At 43.2% G+C, this 23,303-nt stretch overlaps 1 protein-coding gene across 2 annotated transcripts in view; it reads right to left on the bottom strand.

Moving 5' to 3' along the window:
* The window catches only part of TANGO6 (transport and golgi organization 6 homolog), a 241,422-nt gene that overhangs the window by 92,640 nt on the left and 125,479 nt on the right, over positions 1-23,303 (bottom strand). Inside the window, exons 15-16 of one of the 2 annotated variants that reach the window (XM_063699676.1) lie at positions 18,517-18,657; positions 12,614-12,784 (exon numbers count right to left, since the gene is read on the bottom strand). In XM_063699676.1, coding sequence (XP_063555746.1) covers positions 12,621-12,784; positions 18,517-18,657 — 305 coding nt within the window. In that variant the 3' untranslated portion in view covers positions 12,614-12,620. Of the gene's footprint in view, positions 1-12,613; positions 12,785-18,516; positions 18,658-23,303 lie in introns of those variants that run through there. The other variant, XM_019011975.4, reaches the window with a different exon arrangement.

The raw sequence follows: 23,303 nt of genomic DNA, 5'->3' as shown, positions 1-23,303 counted from the left end.
CATTTTACTCAACTGAAGGGCTACTTACTAGGGTTGGCTTTTGCCTTGGCATAATGCAGCAATATGAGGTATTCATTCAAAAATAACAACAAAAAAATAGCAACCAACATTTATTCACCCCTTACCATGAAAGACACTGGTTCTGAACACTTAACATAAATTATCTTATTTAATTTCATTACCATCCTATCAGGTATTTAATAGAATTATCCCCACTTTACAGATAAGGAACAAAGAAGTTATATAACTTGTCCATGCTACTAAAGGTTAGAGTCGAGATCAAAACCCAGTTAGTTATGACTCCAGGGTCACAGATAGTACTTCTGTGAAAGAAAACTAAAATGCATTCCAAAGTTAAGTCCATATGTCGAATTCTTATTTACCTGCCCAGTGGCTGCCACTGTAGATGGTCCCACCTCCCCACTTTGATATCTGGCAACCCTACTAGAAGACTAAATATAGTGATAAAAAGATCTCTGTGATGATACTCATATATTTATAAGAGATTTCATATATATTACTTTATTTGAGCCTCTCAATAGTTCTGTGAGAATAGTTGCTGGGTGGATTATAACCCCGTTTTCACTAAATGTTTAAAAAAAAAAGGATGATGGTCTCTCATTTATTCCTCTGAATTGCCTATAGTATTCACATTTTCTCACCATTTTCACAGCCATTCCTCTAACCAAAATCCTCATCTCTTTGTGTCAAGGAATACCACAACCACCTCCCAGCTTTCTCTCCGGCTCCAGGCTCTCCTTTCTTTTGTATTTTTATTTTGCGAGACAGTCTTGCTCTGTCACCCGGGCTGGAGTGCAGTGGCACGATCTTGGCTCACTGCAACCTCTGCCTCCCTTTAATCGGGTTCAAGTGATTCTTCTGCCTCAGCCTCCCGAGTAGCTGGGATTACAGATGCATGCCACTATGCCCATCTAATTTTTGTATTTTTATTTATTTACTGATGAAATCTCACTCTGTTGCCTAGGCTGGAGTGTACAGTGGTGTGATCTTGGCTCACTGCAACCTCTCCCTCCTAGGTTTAAGCAATCCTCCCACCTCAGCCTCCCGAGTAGTTAGGATTAGAGGAGTGCACCACCACACCTGGCTAATTTTTCTTTTTCTATTTTTAGTAGCTTTTTCTATTTTTAGTAGAGGCAGGGTTTCACCATGTTGGCCAGGCTGGTCTCGAACTCCTGACCTCAAGTGATCCACCCACCTCAGCCTCCCTAAGTGCTGGTATTACAGGCATGAGCCATCATGCCCAGCCCAGGCTCTCCTTTCTTCAGCATCCTTCATGTCCCTGCCAACCACATACCTATACATTTATCATCATGCTGTTTCCTTTAAGAATCTACAGTGATTCCCAAATGGCCATCATGGCAAATCTAGACTCCTCTGCTCAGCTCTCAGAGCTGTCTGTGGTATGGCTCTACCCTGTCTATCTAGCCTTTCTTCTCCAAGGTACCCAACACAGCCTCAACAGAGGGACAGGTTAAGTCTCAGTTCTTCATTCTCACCATATACATCCCACTTCTGTTTTGTTCTTATGCTTTCTTTCCTATCTGGGGACATCTTTTTTCTGTCTTTATCACGTGTAAGCCTTTGTTCGAGATCTACCATCATCTCTTGCCCCAACAACATCCTAATAGGTCTCTCTGCTTCAAGTCTTGTCCCATTCTAAGTCATCCTTCACAGAGTGACCGAAGTAATTTTGCCAGAATAAAATTATTATTACTTCTTTCCTCCTTAAAGTCTTTCAATGGCTCCCATTTTATAAAATCAACATAAACTCCAAATCCATTAACACAGCATATGTATCCTTTCATGATCTTGACTCCCTGAGCTAAGCCAGGCCATGGAACCTAGTCTGAGTTCAGTGATGAATGAGAATGGTAGCCAGGCATGGTGGCTCATGCCTATAAACTCAGCACTTTGGGAAGCTGAGGTGGGAGGATCACTTGAGTCCAGGGGTTTGAGATCAGCCTGGGCAACATAGTGAGACCCTGTCTCTACGAAATATACAAACAAATTAGCCAGGTAATATGGTTTGGCTGTGTCCCCAACCAAATCTCATCTTGAATTGTAGCTCCCATAATTCCCAATTGTTGTGGGAGGGAGCTGGTGGGAGATAACTGAATCATGGGGGCGGTTTCCCCCATACTGTTCTCGTGGTAGTAAGTAAGTCTCATGAGATCTGATAAAGGGAAACCCCTGTCGCTTGGTTCTCATTCTCTCTTTACCTGCCACCATGTGGCAAGATGTGGCTTTGCTCCTCCTTGCCTTCTGCCATAATTGTGAGGCCTCCCCAGCAATGTGGAACTGTCAGTCCATTAAACCTCTTTTTCTTTATAAATTACCCAGTCTTGGGTATGTCTTTATTAACAGCGTGAGAACAGACTAATACGCCAGGTGTGATGGTGCATGCCTGTGATCTCAGCTACTCAAGAGGCTGAATGGGAGGATCACTTGAGCCAGGAGTTTGAGGCTGCATTGAGCTGTGATCGCACCACTGCACTCCAGCCTGAGTGACAGAGCAAGAGTCACACACACACAGAGCGAGAAAGAGAGAAAAAGAGAGAGAATAAGATTTCATCTCTTTTAATTTTATGTACTCCAAAGCAGAAAACAAGCAGGACGAAGATCATGAATAAGATAAAGATTCAGGTGGGTGAATACAGTCCCCTATTTTATCTCTTGGATCTCAGAAAAATGTGCTAAAATTCACCATGCATAGAGTAGACTCAAATCAGCAGCTAAGGCTAAAAGAACTGAACTGAGATTTGAGCTGCTGCCCACCACAGGCATGACAAAGTTTGCCATTTCAGCCTACGTTAATTGCCTGTTGAAACAAAAATTTAACACTGTTCAGGGTATTATATCAGAAACCACAGTTTCTGCAACATAATATTCATAATGTCTAGTACAGAATCCAAAACTTCTAATTATGTGAAAATATAAACCATTTTCAAGGAAAAAGACAATCAACAGTGGCCAACACTGAAATGACCCAGATATTTTAGTTATCAGATAAGGATTTTAAAGCAGCTATTATAACTATGCTTAATGAAATAAAGGAAAATACACTTCTAATGAACAAAAAGAGAGGAAATCTCAACAAAAAAAGAGAAAGGGACCAACTACAAATTCTAGAAATGCAAAATACAATATCGAAAATAAAATATTCACTGGATGAGTTAAACAGTGAAATGGCAATGACAGAGGAAAGAGTCCATGTACCTAAAGATAGATCAGTTGAAACTATTAAATCTGAAAAAGAGAGAGAAAAAGATTGAAAAAAAAAAATTGAACAGAGCCTGTTCTTGTAGAACAAGAACAAAAAAATCTAATATATGTGTAAAGTCCTAGAATGAAAATTAAAAAATTAAACAGAAGTAGAGCTATTAAGCCAAAAATGGAGATTAAGAATCATGGGCTGGGCGTGGTGGCTCATGCCTGTAATCCTAGCACTTTGGGAGGCCAAGGTGGGCAGATCACTTGTGCCCAGGAGTTCAAGACCAGCTGGGCAACATGGTGAAAACCCATTCCCACAAAATATACAAAAATTAGCCAGGTATGCTGGCATGCACCTGTAGTCCCAGCTACTTGGGAAACTGAAGAGGGAGGATCACCTGAGGCTGCGAGGTCGAGGTGCAGTGAGCTGTGATCATGGCTTTGCACTCTAGCCTGGAAGACAGAGTGACATCCTGTCCCCCCACAACCAAAAAACAAATTAGCTGTACGTGGTGGCACACACCTGTAGTCCTAGCTACTTGGGAGACTGGGTGGGAGGACCACTTGAGCCCTGGAGTTTCAGGCTGCAGTGAGCTGTGATCGTAACACTGTACTTCAGCCTGGGAGACAGAGCAAATGAGACCCTGTCTCAAAAAAAAAAAAAAAAAAAGAGAGAGAGAACTTAAACTCTAACTATTCACTAAACACAAAAATTAAATTGAAAAATTGAAACAGGTCATAGACTGAAACATAAAAGCTAAGATCATTAACATTCTAGAAGAAAAAATGGGAGAAAATGGGTAAACAAAAATTTCTTAGGATTTTTTTCTATTAAAAACACTTATAAAATGGGCTTCATAAAAGTTAATGTCTTGAGTAGCACTATGTGCATGGAAGAGAGAAGAGGACCAAGGGCAGAGCCCTGGGGGACTCCAAACTTGAGAGATCTGTTAGTGGGGGAGGAGCCAGCAAAGAAAACTGAGGAAAAGCAGCTCTGAGGTGGCAGGAGAAAAAGGCAAGTCAATCGTCAGGAAGGCCTGGAGAAGAAGGCGTTTCAAAAAGCAGGGGTGGTCAAACATATCAAGTGCTACTGGAAAGTCGAGTCATATGAGGAGGAATAACTGATCACTGGCTTGTCAATATTTAGGCGGATAAAGGAATGTTGGGGATGAAAGACCCATTAGAGTGTCCTGGGAAGAGAATGGGGAGGGAGAAAGTGGAGGCAGCAAGGCAGACAGCTTTCCCAAGAATTTTACTCTGGAGGAGACCAGATAACTAGGGTGACAGTTAGAAGGAGATGTGGGGTCAAGAGAGGTTCCACTACATATAAAGAACCCTCGCAACTCAGTAATAAGAAGATAACTAGCCCAATTAAAAAATGCAAAAAGATCTCAACAGTTACTTCACAAAAGAGATACATGAATAGAGAATAAGCATATGAAAAGTTGCTCAGTATAATTAGTCACCAGGAAAATACAAATGAAACCCACAAAAACAAATTCTTTTCCCACAATGCAATCAGGACAAACAACAAAATAATATCAAAGGACTTTCTTCATCCATTCACTTTGAACAAACACAGTTTTCAAAAGATATTTTTCTTTATTTGACAAAAGACATAGCAGATGGCTTAAAAAGCCCCATGCCACTTAAAATTTTAGGAAAAGATCTGTTAGTATATAAACAATTTAAAGGCTGGGTGCAGTGGCTCATGACTATAATTCCAGCACTATAATTCAGCCAAGGTAGGCAGATCGCTTGAGCCCAGGAGTTCGAGACCAGCCTGGGCAACAGCGCAAAACACTGTCTCTACTAAAAATGCAAAAGTTGGCCGGGCATGGTGGCACATGCCTGTAGTCCCAGCTACTCGGAAGGCTGAGGCATGAGAATTGCTTGAATCCAGGAGGCAGAGGCTGCAGTGAGCTGAGATCATGCTACTGCATGCCAGCCTGGGTGACAGACCAAGACTGTCTCAAAAACCCCAAACAACAACAACAACAGCAACAAAATTTAAAATTTAAATAGCCTATGACCCAGTAATTCCACGTTGGTGAATATCAACCCAAAAGAAATAAAGGTTCTAGCACTTTAACATGTACATGTATACAAGATATACACATATAAAAATATATTTTTATTAGCACACATAGATGAGAATTTATATTGCAGAGCTGTATATCATAGGAAAAAAATAGAAAAAAATGGATACCCATCCACAGAAAAATGGTTGAATAAATGATGTCAATTGTGGTATGGCCAGCCTATAAAATATGCAGCTGTTTAAAACTTTCTCCCTCATCTTAATTACCAGGTGAAGCCAATTGGAACTCACCGTAGCCTGCTAGATAAATCCAATTATTCAATTTTCCTTTGTTTTCTCCAACTGGCTGGAAGAAGGTATCTGTCAGAGCAGAATTTGGGGCTGAATTTTCTCCACTCTAGACAGATGATAGGGGTCTCACTCTATCCCCAGGCTGGAGTGCAGTGGCGCAATCCTGGCTCACTGCACCCTCTGCCTCCCAGGTTCAAGCAATTCTCCTGCCTCAGCCTCCTGAGTAGCTGGGATTACAGGTGTGTGCCATCACGCTTGGCTAATTTTTGTATTTCTAGTAGAGACTGGGTTTCACCACATTGGCCAGGCAGGTCTTGAACTCCTGACCTCAAGTGATCTGCCACCTGGGCCTCCCAAAGTGCTGGGATTACAGGTGTGAGCCACTGCGCCCGGCCCAGATGATACGTTTTCTAAAACTGGATTATGGCTTCATTCTGGAGCTGCATGAACCATTAGAGACCTGGGGCCATGTGATACTCATCACTTGGATGAACTGAAGGGGTAAAGTGATTGCTAAACTAAAACACAAAAATCAAGCAGGTGACATGGAAAAGAGTTGACAAAGCACATCGAATCAGGGTGTTTTACAGCCGGAAACACCCCATAAAGCCTAGGACTCACCCTTTTCCTAGAATATAGAGTAATCTGAGGAGCTGCTTTGCCTCAGGATTCCTGGGGGTCACTCTACTTACCGTGGCATACAACAGAAGAGATCAGAGATTTAATTCTCAGCCCTCAGTCCTCATTCAAAATATGAATTCCTGATCTCTCCTAAAAGCAAACTCTTCAGATGGAGCAACACGAATCTAGCTATTTTTCTTCTGACTTTTAGAAGTCTCTGGCCTAGAGTAAACTGGAACTTGTCTTAGCTTGCTGATTACAAGGCTACATTCTGCCTCTAAAAATAATTAAGAAGTACTGTTCTTTGTACGTCATGATGACACCACCAGCTCTGAGTTGCTCTTCCAGGGAAGCAAAGGGTTCACACTGAGTCATGTATCCCTCAGTCCCTCTCTCCCCTCTTCCACCCACCCACTTCCTCTGACAGGTTCCTTGATTCTGGGAGCAAAGCTGCACATTTTGGAGATGGCTGGTCAGGGTTAAACATTTAGTTTATACCAAAGGTGTCAGAAGAGAAAGAAAAAAGGCAAAACAAAACCCGAAAAATATTTAGTCTGAAGCCATGAAATAGTTTTTCTCTATGAGATATTAGCAGTTTAATTCACTGCTGAAAAGACTGTATATTTCTGGAGGACAGCTTGGCACTAAATATCTTTTAAAATTACATTTAAAAAATGTGTTTTTTGAGACAGGGTCTCACTCTGTCACCTAGGCTGGAGTACAGTGGCACAATCATGGCTCACTGCAGCCTTGACCTCCCGGGCTCAGGTGATCTTCCCACCTCAGCCTCCTGAGTAGCTAGGACCATAGGTGCCTGCCACCACACCCCCAGCTAATTTTTGTATTTTTGTGTAGAGATGGGGTTTCGTCATGTTGCCCAGGCTGGTCTTGAACTCCTGGGCTCAAGCGATCTGCCTGCCTCAGCCTCTCGACGTGCTAGGATTACAGGCATGAGTCACTGCACCCGCCGGTGCTAAATATCAAGAAGTATATGTTGACCTAATAACTTCCCTTGTAGAAACCAATCCCAAGGAAAGAACCAAAGAATCACCAAAAGGAGTTATATGTAAGAATAATCAACAGCACACTTGTCATAATCAGTAATAAACTGGAAACAACCTAATTAAACAATATATTCCCAGAGATAATTAAATAAAAGTATAATAAATTCAGGTAGTTATATAATTAGATTATAACACAGTCAATATTATATTTTCAAGAAATAGGCCAGGCATGGTAGTTCACGCCTGTAATCCTAACACTTTGGGAGGCCGAAGCAGGAGGATCACTTGAGTCCAGGTGTTGGAGACCAGCCTGGGCAACATAGTGAGACACCATTTCTATTTAAAAAAAACTAACAAGAACAAAGAAATATTTAATGACATAGGAAAGTACTTACAAATAATGTTAACCAAGAAAAAAAAAAGCAGTATATATACATACAGTGTAATTACAATTCTGAGAAAGAAAAAAAAAGCTTGAAGAAAATACATCAAAATGTAAACAAAGAGTGGTTACTCCAAAGTGAAATTATAGGTGATTATTTTCTTTTTCATACTTTTAAATATTTTTCTGGGCCAGGTGTGGTGGTTCACATCTGTGATCCCAACACTTTGAGAGGCTGACACAGGCAGATCACTTGAGCTCAGGAGTTTGAGAACAGCCTGGGCAACATAGTGAGACCCCACATCTACAAAAAATAAAAAAATTAGCTGGGCATGGTGATGCATGCCTACAGTCCTAGCTACTCGGGAGGCTGAGGTGGGATGATGGCTTGAGGCCAGGAGGTGGAAGCTCTAGTGAGCCAGTGATGGCACCACTGCACTCTAGCCTGGGCAACAGAGCAAGATCCTAGCTTGAAAAAAAAAATCCAGACTGTCTAATATAATAGGAAGTATAGTTCAATCTACAGACTTTTCCCTTCCCCTTATTATATCAGTAATAAGTTATAGCCATCAAAAAATTGATGTGAGAAAAAAAAAGAGAAATGGGAAAGGAAAAATAGTTACTTAGTCTGGATTTCAACCTTCAATTCTGGCCATATTAGTATTTCCATTTATATTAATATAAATGTTTGTTGAATTGAACTACACTGATGCCAGCCTAGGCAGACTCAGCAGGGAGCATTTCATTTGATCCTGAGTTTTGATGAAAATTTCTTCTTTAAAAATATGTGAGCTCTAACACTTGACTGCTATTTATTGCTGCCGAAATCCATGAATGCTAAAATCCCAGACTGGTATCCAATTATTCACACTTCCGACCTCCCTTTTCACCTGAATTTAAGACTGTGCTGTGAAATGGAAATCTCTGAAAACTATCACACAAAAGCTATTTTTCTTTTTTTTTTTTTTTCTTTTTGAGACGGAGTCTTGCTCTGTCGCCCAGGCTGGAGAGCAGTGGCGTGATCTCGGCTCACCGCAACCTCCGCCTCCCAGGTTCACACCATTCTCCTGTCTCAGCCTCCCGAGTAGCTGGGACAACAGGCGCCCGCCAACACGACTGGCTAATTTTTTGTATTTTTATTAGAGATGGGGTTTCACCGTGTTAGCCAGGATGGTCTTGATCTCCAGACCTCATGATCCGCCCGCCTCGGCCTCCCAAAGTGCTGGGATTACAGGCATGAGCCACCGTGCCCGGCCCTACAAAAGCTATTTTTCAAAAATGGACCTGTTGTGCTGTGATGATGATGAGGAACTGATGTAGCCTTGTAGCACACTGCCACACTCAACTGCAGGGTTTGGAGAAGAAAAAGGACAGACATGACCATTTCTTCTGTGCCTCACAATACTCCATACAGGCCTCTCCCTCCATGGGCCGGGCTTCTTACCAATGCAATTTGTGTGTGAGTTGACCTCTCCCTCTAAATGATAAGCTCCTTGCAGGAAGAGACCATTGCTTTTTCATGCTCCTGTTTCCAGCTACAGTCACAGAACCCAACCACTCAGTGGCTACTCAATTAATGTTTCTGAACTGGACTACATTAATGTCCCATCCCCAGGATTAAGAAAAAAAAAAAAAATAAGTGTTTTCAAGATAAAGAATTTTGAGCATTAGAAAGAGCAACCAAATAACCCAGGAATTTATATGACTTAGAAATTGACAAAAACAGGAAACTAAATTAGAATTCAGAGAGTATTTGGGTGTTACTATGGGCAGAGGTGGACATAAATTGTTTTTCCACCAAGCATTTCCGACCCAAACTGGGGATCCAAATGAGAGCCACATACAAATAAGATGTAACTTCAGCCCAGTGCAGTGGCTCACGCCTGTAGTTCTAGTACTTTGAGCAGCCAAGGCAGGAGGATCATTTGAGGCCAGGAGTTTGAGACCAGCCTGGGTACTGGTCTCCAAAAAAAATCAAAATAAAAAAAAGAAATAACAAGACCTTCAAATCTGAGGCATCCTGAAGTGATGCAGGAGCAACAAAGCATTTAAAAAAAAAACTTCATTTTCTCTTCTGATCCCTTTGGAGGAGAAATAAATATTAGCAAGGAACATGAAATACTATCTAAATACAAAGGATAATTTAAAAATATACTTCATTTTACGGTCTATTAAAAGGAAGGGAATAAAGGGTAAGAGGCATATATACAAAGGTTCTAATAGAGGTGAAATAGAGGACTGGGCACCGTGGCTCATGCCTGTAATCCCAACACTTTGGGAGGCCGAGGTGGGAGGATTGCTTGAGCCCTGGAGTTCGAGACCAGCCTGGGCAACATAGTGAGACCCTGTCTCTACAAAAAAAAAAAAAAGCTGGGCGTGGTGGCTCACACCTGTAATCGACCCTATCTCTACAAAAAAAAAAAAAAAAAAAGGCCAGGGCATGGTGGCTCATGCCTGTAATCCCAGCACTTTGGGAGGCCAAGGTGGGTAGATCACCTGATGTGAGGAGTTCGAGACCAGCCTGGCCAACATGGTGAAACCCTGTCTTTACTAAAAATACAAAAATTGGCGGGGCGTGGTGGCAGGCACCTGTAATCCCAGCTACTCGGGAGACTGAAGCAGGAGAATCGCTTGAACCCAGGAGGCAGAGGTTGCAGTGAGCCAAGATTGCACCACTGCACTCCAGCCTGGGCGACAAAGTGAGACTCTGTCTAAAAAAAAAGGTATGAGATAGGCTAGAATTTAGTTAGGGCCAGCAGGATGACTACATAGGTTGTATATTATACAACTCCAGGGCATGCCATTCATATAATGAGGCCCCTAGGAGTTTATACAGCAGTGAACAAACTACATAATTATATGTGGCAGCCCTGGATTTAACACATTTGAGAGAAACAGAATGGCCCACGTGGGTTCTAGAACAAGGTGTTTCATCAAGGGCCTTATTGCCATTTTGAGTCACATCTTCTTTGCTGTAGGTGGCCATCCCGTGCATTTTATGATGCCTGGCAGTAACCTGGGCGTCTACTACATGCCATAATAATCCCCTCCCCAGCCAGTTCTAACAACCAAAAGTGTCTCCAGACATTGCCAAAGAAAGAGAAGACATAGGCTGAGTATCTCTTACCTGAAACACTTGGGACAGAAACGCTTTGGGGTTTTTCAGATTTTGAATTTTTTTGGAGTTTGGAGTATTTGCAGAATATATACTGGTTGAGCATCCCTAATCCTAAAATCTAAAATGCTCCAATGAGCATTTCCTTTGAGTGTGTCATGTCAGTGCTCAAAACGTTTTGAATTCTGGAGCATTCCAAATCAGGCATCAGGCATATGTGAGAAAGGAGTGTGGTCTACAACAGATCAGATTAATTCTCTAGGCAATCGCAAAAGGAAATACCCACAAAGATGCATTTAATAATCCCTTTTGATTTAATTCAATTTGCCAAGTAACATCCCAATGACCAATTCATTATCTTGGGCACAGTAATAGTAATATCAGGAACATATTACTAAACAGAAAATATGTTATATTTTAAGAGAAGTTTTAAGAAATGCAATGGGCTGGGTACAGTGGCTCACGCCTGTAATTCCAGCATTTTTGGAGGCCGAGGCAGGTGGTCAGGAGGTCAAGACCAGCCTGGCCAACATGGCAAAAATCCGTCTCTACTAAAAATACAAAAATTAGCCAGGTGTCGTGGTGCATGCCTGTAATCCCAGCTACTCAGGAGGCTGAGGCAGGAGAATTGCTTGAACCCGGAAGGCAGAAGTTGCAGTGAGCTGAGACCACACCACTATACTCCAGCCTGGGCAACAGAGCAAGACTCCGTCTCAAAAAAAAAAAAAAAAAAAAAGGAAAAGAAAAAAGAAATGCAATGACATGTAACAATCCACAAGTTATTGTCAACATTGACATTGGACCACATAAGAGGAAACAGATGGAAAAACATTTGGAATGATTGGTAATTTAACAACGTGTTAAGATTAAATTTCTAGGAGTACAAAAACTCCTAAATTGTTCCTTAAAAGAGACTGAACCAAAATCTTTCCACAATTCTTTTTTTTTTTGAGATGGAGTCTCACTCTGTTGCCCAGGCTGGAGTGCAGTGGCGTGATCTCGGCTCATTGCAACCTCCGCCTCCAGATTCAAGAGATTCTCCTGTGTCAGCTTCCCGAGTAGCTGGCACTACAGGCGCCCGCCACCATGCCCGGCTAATTTTGTATTTTTAGCAGAGACGGGGTTTCACCATGTTAGACAGGATGGTCTGGATCTCCTGATCTTGTGATCCGCCCACCTTGGCCTCCCAAAGTGCTGGGATTATAGGCGTGAGCCACCTTGCCCAGCCTCCTTCCACAATATTTTCTACATTGAAAAGTAGACATAAAAATATATAAAGCCTTGCTGGGTGTGGTGGCACGCACCTAAAGTTCCAGTTACTCATAACAACCTCAAACCCCTGGGCTCAAGAGATCCTCCTACCTCGGAGTCCTGAGTAGCTGGAACTATGGGTGCAGTGGCTCGTGTGCATAATATCAGCTAATCATGGGGCTAAGGCAGGAGGACTGCTTGAGCCCAGGAGTTCAAGTCCAGCCTCGGCAACACAGCAAGACCCTATCTCAAAAAAAAAAAAATATATATATATATATATATATATAGAGAGAGAGAGAGAGAGAGAGAGACAGAGAGAGAGAGAGAGAGAGATGACAGACAGATAGATTCATACTTATGTAATCCTGGTTTGGGAAAGCTGTTTTCTATATAAGAGAAAAATCATAAGGGAAAAGACAGATTTACCTTCACTGACATTAAAAACTTCTGTGTGTCAAAAACAAAATGAAAAAGAAAATATGAATAAAACTAAAAGAAAATATTTATGATTTAAATGTCAATGGTTCAAGATCTTTAAATACATAAAACTTAAAAATCAAAAAACAAGGGCAGGGCGTGGTGGCTCACGCCTGTAATCCCAGCACTTTGGGAGGCCGAGGCGGGCAGATCACGAGGTCAGGAGTTCAAGACCAGCCTGGCCAGCATGGTGAAACCCCGTCTCTACTAAAAATACCAAAAAAAATTAGCCGGGCATGGTGGCACACGTCTGTAGTCCCAGCTACTCAGGAGGCTGAGGCAGGAGAATTGTTTGAACCTGGCAGCCGGACGTTGCAGTGAGCTGAGATTGAGCCACTGCACTCCAGCCTGGGTGACAGAGCGAGACTCCACTACAAAAAAAAAAAAAAAAAAAAAAGTCAAAAAACAAAATCGATACCCTAATAAAAAAACAACAGACTAGAATATGTAATTCTCACACACACATGCACACCCTCCATATACACAGAATCTTAACTAGTCAATATATGGAAAATATTTAACCTTATCAATTGAATAAATGGAAATAAAAACAAGATAGCATTCCTTTATATATCTTCTTGATAAAGATTTTTAAAAATGATAATACATAGAATATATCATACTTTTGAGGGTACAGACAAACACTGATAATATAAACTGGCACAACTTCTCTGGAAGACATTTTAGCAACAAATATCTTCAAAAATATTCCTGGGCCTGGCGCAGTGGCTCACGCCTGTAATCCCAGCACTTTGGGAGGCTGAGGTGGGTGGATCACCTGAGGTCAGGAGCTTGCGACCAGCCTGGCCAACATGATGAAACCCCATCTCTACTAAAAATACAAAAATTAGTTGGACGCAGTGGCACGCGCCTGTAGTCCCAGCTACTCGGGAGGCTGAGGCTGGAGAATCCGTTGAACCTGGGAAGTGGAGGTTGCAGTGAGCCAAGATCACACCACTGCACTCCGGCCTGGATAACAGAGCAAGACTCCGTCTCAAGAAAAAAAAAAAATTCATATACTTCAGGCTGGGTGCTGTGGTTTACACCTTAATCTCAGCACACTGGGAGGTGGAGGTAGGAGGATCGCTTAAGCCCAGGGGGTCGGGATCAGCCTGGGGAACACAGCGAGACCCCATCTCTATAAAAAATTTAATAAATAGCCAGGTATGGTGGTGCACACCTGTGGTCCTAGCTACTTGGGAAGCTGAGGGAGGCAGATCAGACTGACAGGTCAAGGATGCAGTGAGCCATGATCGCACCACTGCATTCCAGCCCGGGCAACAGAACGAGACCCTGTCTCAAAAAAAAAAAAAAAAAAAATTTCATATACTTTATATACTTTACTGTATATGTGTATTACCTCAATTTTTTTTAATGGAAAGAAAAAAAGCTCCTGCTGATTTTGCACTATGATCTAGTGGCAGGAAGACAAGTAGGTGTGGCTAGGGAACTAGCATGATGCAGAGAGGTAACATAGTGTACTGCACCCTGCTCCCACGGGTGGGCCGCATTCTCCCACCAACTCCCACCACTGCAGAGAAGAGGTAGGGGTGGGGAGAGAGCAAGGCCTAGGCTGATGGAACTAGGGGACTTATTAGAGAAGCTTTACCAAGTGGCTGTTCACAGCATTTCCACAACACTAGAAAACAAAGAATATTGGCTATGTTGTCAAATTGGGCTTTAATGTTATTCAAAGGATTTCAATACACCACTTCATCTATGCACCAGGACAAGCTGATGATGTGAAACAGAAACTAGCAGTTAAAGCTAAGGCTATGTTTACAGTTGGACACTCTGAAAAGTAGGCTACAGAAAGAAGGGAACTTTGAGAATTAGTGGAATTTGCTTTGAAATGCCAGAAGGCTGTTTTGGAAATTGGGCTAATTATAAGACTATGTAAGGAGGAGTAAGGCCTCACCTCAACTCTATCCAGCCTTTCATCCCCATCTCCACTTTCACCCCAGGAAATGATTTGCACTGGCCAATGGGGACTCTGAAATATGTACTTTTAGTGTTTATCATCCCAAAGGTAGAGGTCTACCAGAGAAAATACATGTTACGTTGATGTTGTCTATGTATGGTTTATATTCTTCTCAGCTCTGATAATCCCAGTGGTACACCCTTCACACCTACTATGAGAAAATGATTTATTATAATGGTGTACTTGTCTGGCATGTTTTAGATCCAAATTCAGAACTAAGGCAAATATAGAAAGTTCATCTTTCTTCTTAGAAAAAAATGTATTTTTAAATTTCACTCTCAGCTGGGTGCAGTGGCTCACACCTGTAATTCAAGCACTGTGGGAGGCCAAGGCAGGCGGATCACCTGAGGTCAGGAGTTCGAGACCGGCCTGTCCGACATGGTGAAACCCTGTCTCTACTAAAAATACAAAAATTAGCTGGGCGTGGTGGTGTGGGCCTGTGGTCCCAGCTACTCGGGAGGCTGAGGCAGGAGAATCGCTTGAACCCAGGAAGCAGAGGCTGCAGTGAGCCAAGATGGCGCCACTGCACTCCAGTCTGGGTGACAGACATCTCTTTTTTTCTTTTTTGAGACGGAGTCTGGCTCTGTTGCCAGGCTGGAGTTGCAGTGGTGAAATCCCAGCTCACTGCAACCTCTGCCTCCCGGGTTCAAGAGATTCTCCCGCCTCAGCCTCCTGAGTAGCTGGGACTACAAGCACGTGCCACCACGCCCAGCTAATTTTGTATTTTTAGTAGAGACGGGGTTTCACCATGTTGGCCAGGATGGTCTCGATCTCTTGATCGTAGTCTCGGTCTCGTGATCTGCCCGCCTTGGCCTCCCAAAGTGCTGGGATTACAGGCGTGAGCCACCACGCCTGGCTAAGACTCCATCTCAAAAAAACAAAAAAAAAAATTAAATAAATAAATAAATAAATAAATAAATAAATTTCACTCTCTGTGACATGAATCCATTGGTCAGAAAAAAACAAAAACAAAAACAAAATAAATTTCACTCTCAAGTAATTCTCCTTTCACTGATAAAAGGATTTAAGTGGTTGGAGACCTAGGTTCTATCATCCTTAGCCAGAACAGTCACCTAGAAATTAGGAAAATTAAGGGCTATGTCCATACAAACAGTGCATGGCTATATGGAATTTCTATAAATCCTCTGAAGTGCTGATGAAGGAGGAATTCAGTGTGATCTCCTGATGCAAGTGGCAAAAAGCTACCCCACCTCCACTTTGTTCTCCAAAATCTTCCCCTACCAGATAAAGAGTAAAATTTACAAGTTTTACTATAGCTCACAGACAAATTGCCCAAGCTGAAGTTGAGATTATATCTTCTTTTTCTGCCTTAGATAATAGGCTAGTGAGTATATAATGGAATTACTAAAAAGCCAAGGACAAATACAGCAGTACCTAAGAAGTGCTGATATAACTTAAAGAATAAAAGAAGTGTGGCACTGTTATTAAGCCAAATATTAACCACCAACAGCTATACTTTATAACACAATCTGATATAGGCCATGCATGACAAGAACACAGCCCTAAAACGGAACCTCATTCTCAAAATTCAATATGGCCGCTAGCTGGCTCAAATGGATACTGTACACCACTGGCTTTCACCTGTATGATTGATTTGCCTTATTTTAAGGCTTCTAGTGATATTCAGTGTGACAGCTAATGGTTAAGTCTATGGAGCACAGGTTAAATAAATGAATCTTCTCTCAATTCTGTTATATAGCCCAGTATAAAAATATTCAAAGTGTACTTGCTGGCTTATGGAGAAATTCATCTTAATTTAACCTCTCTCTTCAGAATGAACTATTGTTTTCTTTGTCCTTGTTCCCTAGGGTCCCACCTCCTAGCTTCATATGAGCACTCAATAAACAGCAAAAAATATTTGTTTTCCTTCATTTTTAATCTTTAAAAAATGTTTAAATCTTTTTTGCGTAGGCAAAAATAAAATTTTACTGAGCCCTTATTGTATGCCAAATACCACTGTAAGAATTACCTTATTTAATCTTTACAACAGCCCTATGAGTTAAGTGTTATTAATATCCTCATTCTGGCTGGGTGCAGCAGCTCATGCCTGTAATCTCAGCACTTTGTGAAGCCAAGGTGGGAAGACTGCTTGAGGCCAGGAGTTCAAGACCAGGCTGGGCAACATGGTAAAACCCCATCTCTACAAAAATACAAAAATTAGCCAGGTGTGGTGGCATGTACCTCTAGTCCCAGCTATTCAAGAGGCTGAAGTAGAAGGATACCTTGAGCGTAAGAGGTCAAGGCTGCAGTGAGCCATGACCGTGCCAATGAACTCCAATGTGGGCAACAGAGGGAGACACTGTTGCAAAAATAACAACAACAACAACAACAACAAAAACCAAACCCATAATATCATCATTTTACACATTAGAACACTCAGGCACCCAAGGTTAAGAAACATTCCCCTCAGTTGGGCGCGATGGCTCACGCCTGTAATCCCAGCACTTTGGGAGGCAGAGACAGGAGGATTGCTTGAGCCCAGGAGTTTGAGACCAGCCTGGGCAACATAGTGAGACCTTGCCTCTACAAAAAATAGAAAATTAACTGGGCATGGTGGCATATGCCTGTAGTCCCAGCTATGTGGGAGGCTGAGGAGGGAGGATAACTTGAGTCCAGGAGGTTCAGGCTGCAGTAAGCCATGAATGCACCACTGCTCTCCAGCCTGGGTGACTGAGTAAGACCCTGTCTTGAAAAAAACAAAAAAAAAGAAAAGAAAGAAACATTTCCCTGATCACACAGCCAATAAGATGCAGAATGGCTCATGATTATAATCCCAGCACTGTGGGAGGCTGAGGTGGGAGGATTGCTTGAGTCCACGAGTTTGAGACTAGCCTGAAAACATAGTGAGACCCCAACTCTACCAAGAAAAAAAAAAAGCAGCAGCAGTTCAGGATTTGAAGTGAGGCAGTGTAAGTCTAGAGCCTATCCCTTAACTACTATTGTCAGCTTATACAGCCTAGAGTAACTTTCTTCAAGTTGGTGGTTCAGTTCTCAGTACTATCACTTACCAGCTGAATGAGTCTTGGACAAATTGCTGAAAATGTTTGAGCTACAGTTTCTTCATCTGTAAAACAGGTTTAGTAACAGCCTGTTTACAAGATTTGTTGGGGAATTAGATGAGATTATATATATGAACAACCTGGCATGCAGTAGACATTCAGCAAGAGTCAGCATTCTTCCTTCCCTGCTTGACATTCCTATTCTTTATTTCTGAGTCTCGCTCTGTTGCCCAGGCTGGAGTGCAGTGGTACAATCATTGCTCACTGCAGCCTCGACCTCCCAGGCTCAGGTAATCCTCCCACCTCAGCCTCCTGAGTAGCTGGGACTACAGGTGTGTGCCAACAATCCTGGCTAATTTTTGGTAGAGATGGGGTTTTGCCATGTTACCCAGGCTGGTCTCGAACTCCTGCCAGGCCTAAAGTGATCCTCCCAAAGCGCTGAGATTACAGGTGTGAGCCATGGTGCCCAGCTGACATTCCTCTTCTTTTTGTGCTTGCTGCTGCTCAAGTGTGAGACTTCTAATTCCAGCTCCATTGAAAATCAGGGCTCAACACAGCTCCCGGGGAAGGAGACTAAGCAGTTTTTTTTGTTGTTGTTATTTTTGAGATGGAATCTCATTTTGTTGCCCAGGCTGGAGCGCAGTGGCGCGATCTCGACTCACCACAACCTCTGCCTCCCAGGTTCAAGCGATTCTCCTGACTTAACCTCCCGAGTAGTGGGATTACAGGCGTACACCACCACGCCCAGCTAATTTTTGTATTTTTAGTAGAGACAGGGTTTCACCATGTGGACCAGGCTGGTCTTGAACTCCTGACCTCAGGTGATCCACCTGCCTCGGCCTCCCAAAGTGCTGGGATTACAGGCAGGAGCCACCGCACCTGGCAAGAGACTAAGCAGGTTTAAGAAAAAGGACATTGTTGCTTTCAGTCTCATAGTAGACATCGGAATATTTCCTAAATTCCTAAATGGGTACTAGTTCATCCCAGCCCTCAAACTACCCTTACCACACTAGTGTAACAAGCCCCTAGGTACACACATTTTGGTTTCAAAGTCACACTGATCCTCCACCCTTTTCCAGGTGGATGGAACAAGAAAACTCACCTAATGCCCTGACGATTCGCATAAGGACTTCCCCGACTTTCATTCTGGTCTCTGGTGTGTGCTTGTCTTTGCTGCTGTCATATTGAGCCAACAAGTCCGGCAAGATTTTCTCAGGATAGATGTCTGAGAGCAGGGCAACCCCTGGGGTTGAAAACAAAAAGAAAGGATTCATTACTGTTTAGGATCGAAAGGCAAATAGACCAGTCACCCTGTGATGGGATGAACACAGAGATGCTGAAAACCATCTCTAAAGCTCTCCCAGCAAGGGCTGCCTATTGTTTGGAGAGTCAGCATAGTGAGTGGAACGAAGATGGGTCTGGTAGTTGAGACTCCTGCGTTTGTCTAGTCCCAGCCTGATACGATCTCTAAGGTCACTCCCAGCACTGATGTTCTATGATCCAGGCAATGCCTCCTGCCTTTGCTGCAGTTCTCCATTCCTGTGTAATTTCCCTCTGTGGAACTGCCAGTGATGGGAGCAATTTCCACAAGGAAACATTTTCAGAGCATCCTGGACATGATCAATATTAGATCTAAGCTCATGGCTGAGTTTCCTAATCAACAGAAATAGGGAAGACCCTGACCCTGAGTCCCCCCTTTGTAGGACTTGCTGATCCTCTCTCCCATCCACAGCAGCGCCTTCTAAATGTGTAGCCTGGAACACTGTTATCATAATCTGAGCCCAGCCCCATACTCAGCAACCTTTTTAGGGGTGGCAGGGAGGTGAGAGATGACCAGACAGATCCAGAACAAAACCCCTGGTTGGCCTCAAAACTATATAACTACAAATTTTACGATTCATGTCTATACTGTTGTTTATTCCTATTTTCTCTCATTAGTCTTTAGCAGAGAACAGGAAAAAGATTACACACTATAAAGAACAGTGACGAAAAAGAAAAAAAGTAAAGAAGGAATAAGTAGAAATAGGGGTTCCAGGATGAGAACCCACTTCTACCCCAAGCACCCTGGCCCATCAACTCTGCTTTGGGTTTCTCCAATAATCCCCTCATTGGTCTTCCTGCTTCTACCTTTTTCATCCATTGCAGATGGAGCTATTTGGTTTGAATCGTAAGTCTGGCCCCTTCATGCTTCTGCCCATACCCCTCAGTGGTTTCCCTTCTTCCCTGAATATGAGCAGTCCCCATCCCCTGCCTTCCTTTGTTCTCTCTCTGATCTCATCTTTTAACACTCTCCCTTGCTTCCTGGCCTCCTTGCTATTCTCCAGTAGGCCAAGTGATCCTGGCCCGGAGGAGTCGGCCTCACTTCCCCTCTGCATCCGCTGCTGCTCCTCCTGGTGGCCTCACAGCTTGCTCCCAAACCCTATCATGTCTCTGCTCACAGATCACATTTGTCACATATAAAACGGCACCCTCCTTCCCCTGCCACTCTTTACTCCTCTCACCCTGCTTCATTTGTCTTAGCACTTAATATCACCTGACAGGTTGTGTATTTCCTTATTGTCTGCTCTCCTCCTTGGAATGTGAACTCTATAATAAAGTCAAGGATTTTCTTTTGTTCCCTGCTGTATCCCCAATGCCTAGAAGAGTCCTAGCACATGTCAGGTGCTCAGTAACTACCTGCGAAATGAATGAATGGATGAATGGATGGATGAGTAAAAAGGATTCAAATATACAGTCCTGATATAAATTTCAGGAATTAAGAAAGAGAGGTTGGGGAAGAAGTAATATAAATGCTTGAGAAATCTATACTTATTTTTCATCTAAGTTTACCATTCTCGTGTTTAAACTGACAGCCTTGCAGGCAAAGTCTACGTGCAGTTTTTTATGTTATAGGTTGTGATTCCATTCTCTTCTAAATCACATCCACACTCTTCACTGGCCTTATCCGCCGCATCTGCTGAGCTGTGAAGGCGGAGCACCTGCTGAGGGCTGCACCTGTCTGCCCATCCTCCTTTCTGCCCTCCCCACCCCCATCTTTTCTTGCTTCCAAAGAGCCTGGGAAGTCTCTGCATGTGGTCCTAAGCCTGCACCTCTGCATGTGGTCCTAAACCACACCTCCAATCCAGAGTCCATCTTAGGACTTCAGTCCTAAGATGGGCTCTAATCTTATGCAAGCAGAAGCTCTGCTCTTAAGAGAGATTCAGGCTGTGGCACAACACTGTTGCCAAAATGTGACACTGTAGTTGTAGTTCACCCTATTATATAAAATGATGAAGAAGTCCTTGGAGGTTCAACATGGAGTTATAGAATATTGTAGCATAGAAAAAAATGTCTGCATCGGCTGGGCGCGGTGGCTCACGCGTGTAATCCCAACATTTTGGGAGGCCGAGGTGGGCGGATCACTTGAGGTCAGGAGTTCAAGATCAGTCTGACCAACATGGTGAAACCCCGTCTCTACTAAAAATACAAAAAGTTAGCTGGGCGTGGTATCGGGCACCTGTAATCCCAGTTACTCAGGAGGCTGAGGCAGGAGAATCGCTTGAACCCCAGAGGAATAGGCTGCAGTGAGCCGAGATCACACCACTGCACTCCAGCCTAGGCAACAATAGCGAAACTCTGTCTCAAAAAAAAGAAAAAAAGAAAAAAATGTCTGAGGCCTAAGGGTAAATGAATTGTTTGCTAAGAGAAAGAAGAGGGGGCTAGGTGCAGTGGCTCACACCTGTAATCCCAGCACTTTGGGAGGCTGAGGTGGGAGGATCACTTGAGGCCAGGAGTTTGAGACCAGTCTGGGCAACACAGGGAGACCCCATCTCTATAAAAATAATTTTTAAAAAATTAGCCAGGTGTGGTGATGTGTGCCTGTAGTCCTAGCTACTCAGAGGCCGAGGCAGGAGGATTGCTTGAGCCCACAAGTTCTAGGCCGCAGTAAGCTATGATTGCAGCATTGCACTCCAGCTGGGTGACAGAGTGAGGTCTCAAAAAAAGAAAAACAGAAATAGCCTCCAACTTCTAAAAGACCTCCACAACTGCAATTCTGGCAGGTGTTATATCACTGATATATTACAAGGCCTGGTATATATTACAGATTTGCAGCTATCATAACTTTTTTTTTTTGAGATGGAGTCTCGCTCTGTCACCCAACTGGAGTGCAATGGCTTGATCTCGGCTCACTGCAACTTCCACCTCCCGGTTCAAGCAATTCTCCTGCCTCGGCCTCCCAAGTAGCTGGGATTACAGGTGCCCGCCACCATGCCTGGCTAATTTTTGTATTTTTGGTAGAGACGGGGTTTCACCGTGTTGGCCAGGCTGATCTCGAACTCCTGAGGTGATCCGCCCTCCTCAGCCTCCCAAAGTGTTGGGATTACAGGCGTGAGCCACTGCGCCCGGCCCATAGCTACTTTCTAAAATCAGAAGTTCTCAACTCAGAAAATCTGGTGGATGTTTCCTTTTAGGAATGTAGTCATGACTTTGCAATGGAAAACAGTGGAAAAATGGGATTTGCTTTATAAAACTTTGATCTATTTCTAGCTTTTCTGAAACCTATTACTAAAGTCCCTCCTACTGTTGTTTAACATAGTCTTTTTTTTTTTTTTTTGAGATGAAGTTTTGCTCTTGTTGCCCAGGCTGGAGTACAATGGCGTGATCTCAGCTCACTGCAAACTCCATCTCCCGGGTTCAAGTGATTCTCCTGCCTCAGCCTCCTGAGTAGCTGGGATTACAGACATGTGCCACCATGCCCGGCTAAGTTTATATTTTTAGTAGAGACAGGGTTTCTCCATGTTGGTCAGGCTGGTCTCAAACTCCCGACCTCAGGTGATCCACCTGCCTTGGCCTCCCAAAGTGCTGGGATTAAAGGCATGAGCCACCGTGCCGGGCCCTTACTGTTGTTTATTCCTATTTTCTCTCATTAGTCTTTAGCAGAGAACAGTCATTTACTTCTGTGAACATACTATCCTGGCCAAATGAGCTCTGGACTTCCTCTCTGTAGTGGGCAGACATGTGATTACACCTAGCATCTACTCTCTCTTCTGGTAACAACACCACCATGGTGTTCTTTTGCAGAAATATCCCTTTCTTACTCTCAGTCTGTGTGGTTTGAGTGGGCTAACTTTACCCACTTTCTCCCCCTCCAGGTGTGAACTTGTATCCCAGGCTGGCCAGTTAGGATCTTCCATTCCATCCCCACCACCATGACTGGTTCAGGAACAGGGAATGAGATTCGATCCTGAAACCCACATTGACACTACTGGGAAAGATAAATTCCCCTCCCCACCACCCATCGAAGAGACTAACCTGGAGCTGCCAGTGGCCACCATGTGGAAAAAGCCCACCCAAGAATGACACCAACACAGACAGAGAGCCAGCCTGAGAGGGAGGGAGAAGAGGAAGAGACCCGATGGCATCTTTTCAGCTCCGGGACCCAGGTGTACTCCACCCACTCGACTTTCTGGATAGAAAAGCCAATAAACACCCTCTAATGCTCATGCCAGTTGGACTGTTTTTCAATTAAAATAATCCTAACACACCCTTTTTCAGGTTAACAATGATTTTTCAGATTTTTTTTTTTTTTGCTTTTCCTATAATGCTAAACTTTAAACTCATTAGGGAGCTTTTAGTTCTCCCAGTCTTCCATAAAAAGGTTGCCAAAGCAAAGCCCAGTTTCCTTGCTTCCCACAGTCCCAGATCTAATAGCAATTGTTTATCTTCCTGCTGGCCTGTTCCACAGACGGCTGCCAAATGGCTGGCTGTTTGAGTTTTACCTTCTAGGATACAGGTGCCACCTATGAGTTTATAAATCCCTGGAGAATAAGAGCAGTTCCCCCTTTACCCACCAAGCAGTGAAGAGAGTCATACATGATGGTTAAGACTGTATAAAAATGAAAGGGATGA

This window comes from Gorilla gorilla, chromosome 18 (assembly GCF_029281585.2).
Source record: "Gorilla gorilla gorilla isolate KB3781 chromosome 18, NHGRI_mGorGor1-v2.1_pri, whole genome shotgun sequence".
NCBI classification, from domain to species: domain Eukaryota; kingdom Metazoa; phylum Chordata; class Mammalia; order Primates; family Hominidae; genus Gorilla; species Gorilla gorilla.
Note: the sequence above shows the minus strand (reverse complement) of the source record. Positions and strands in the feature narration are given on the sequence as shown.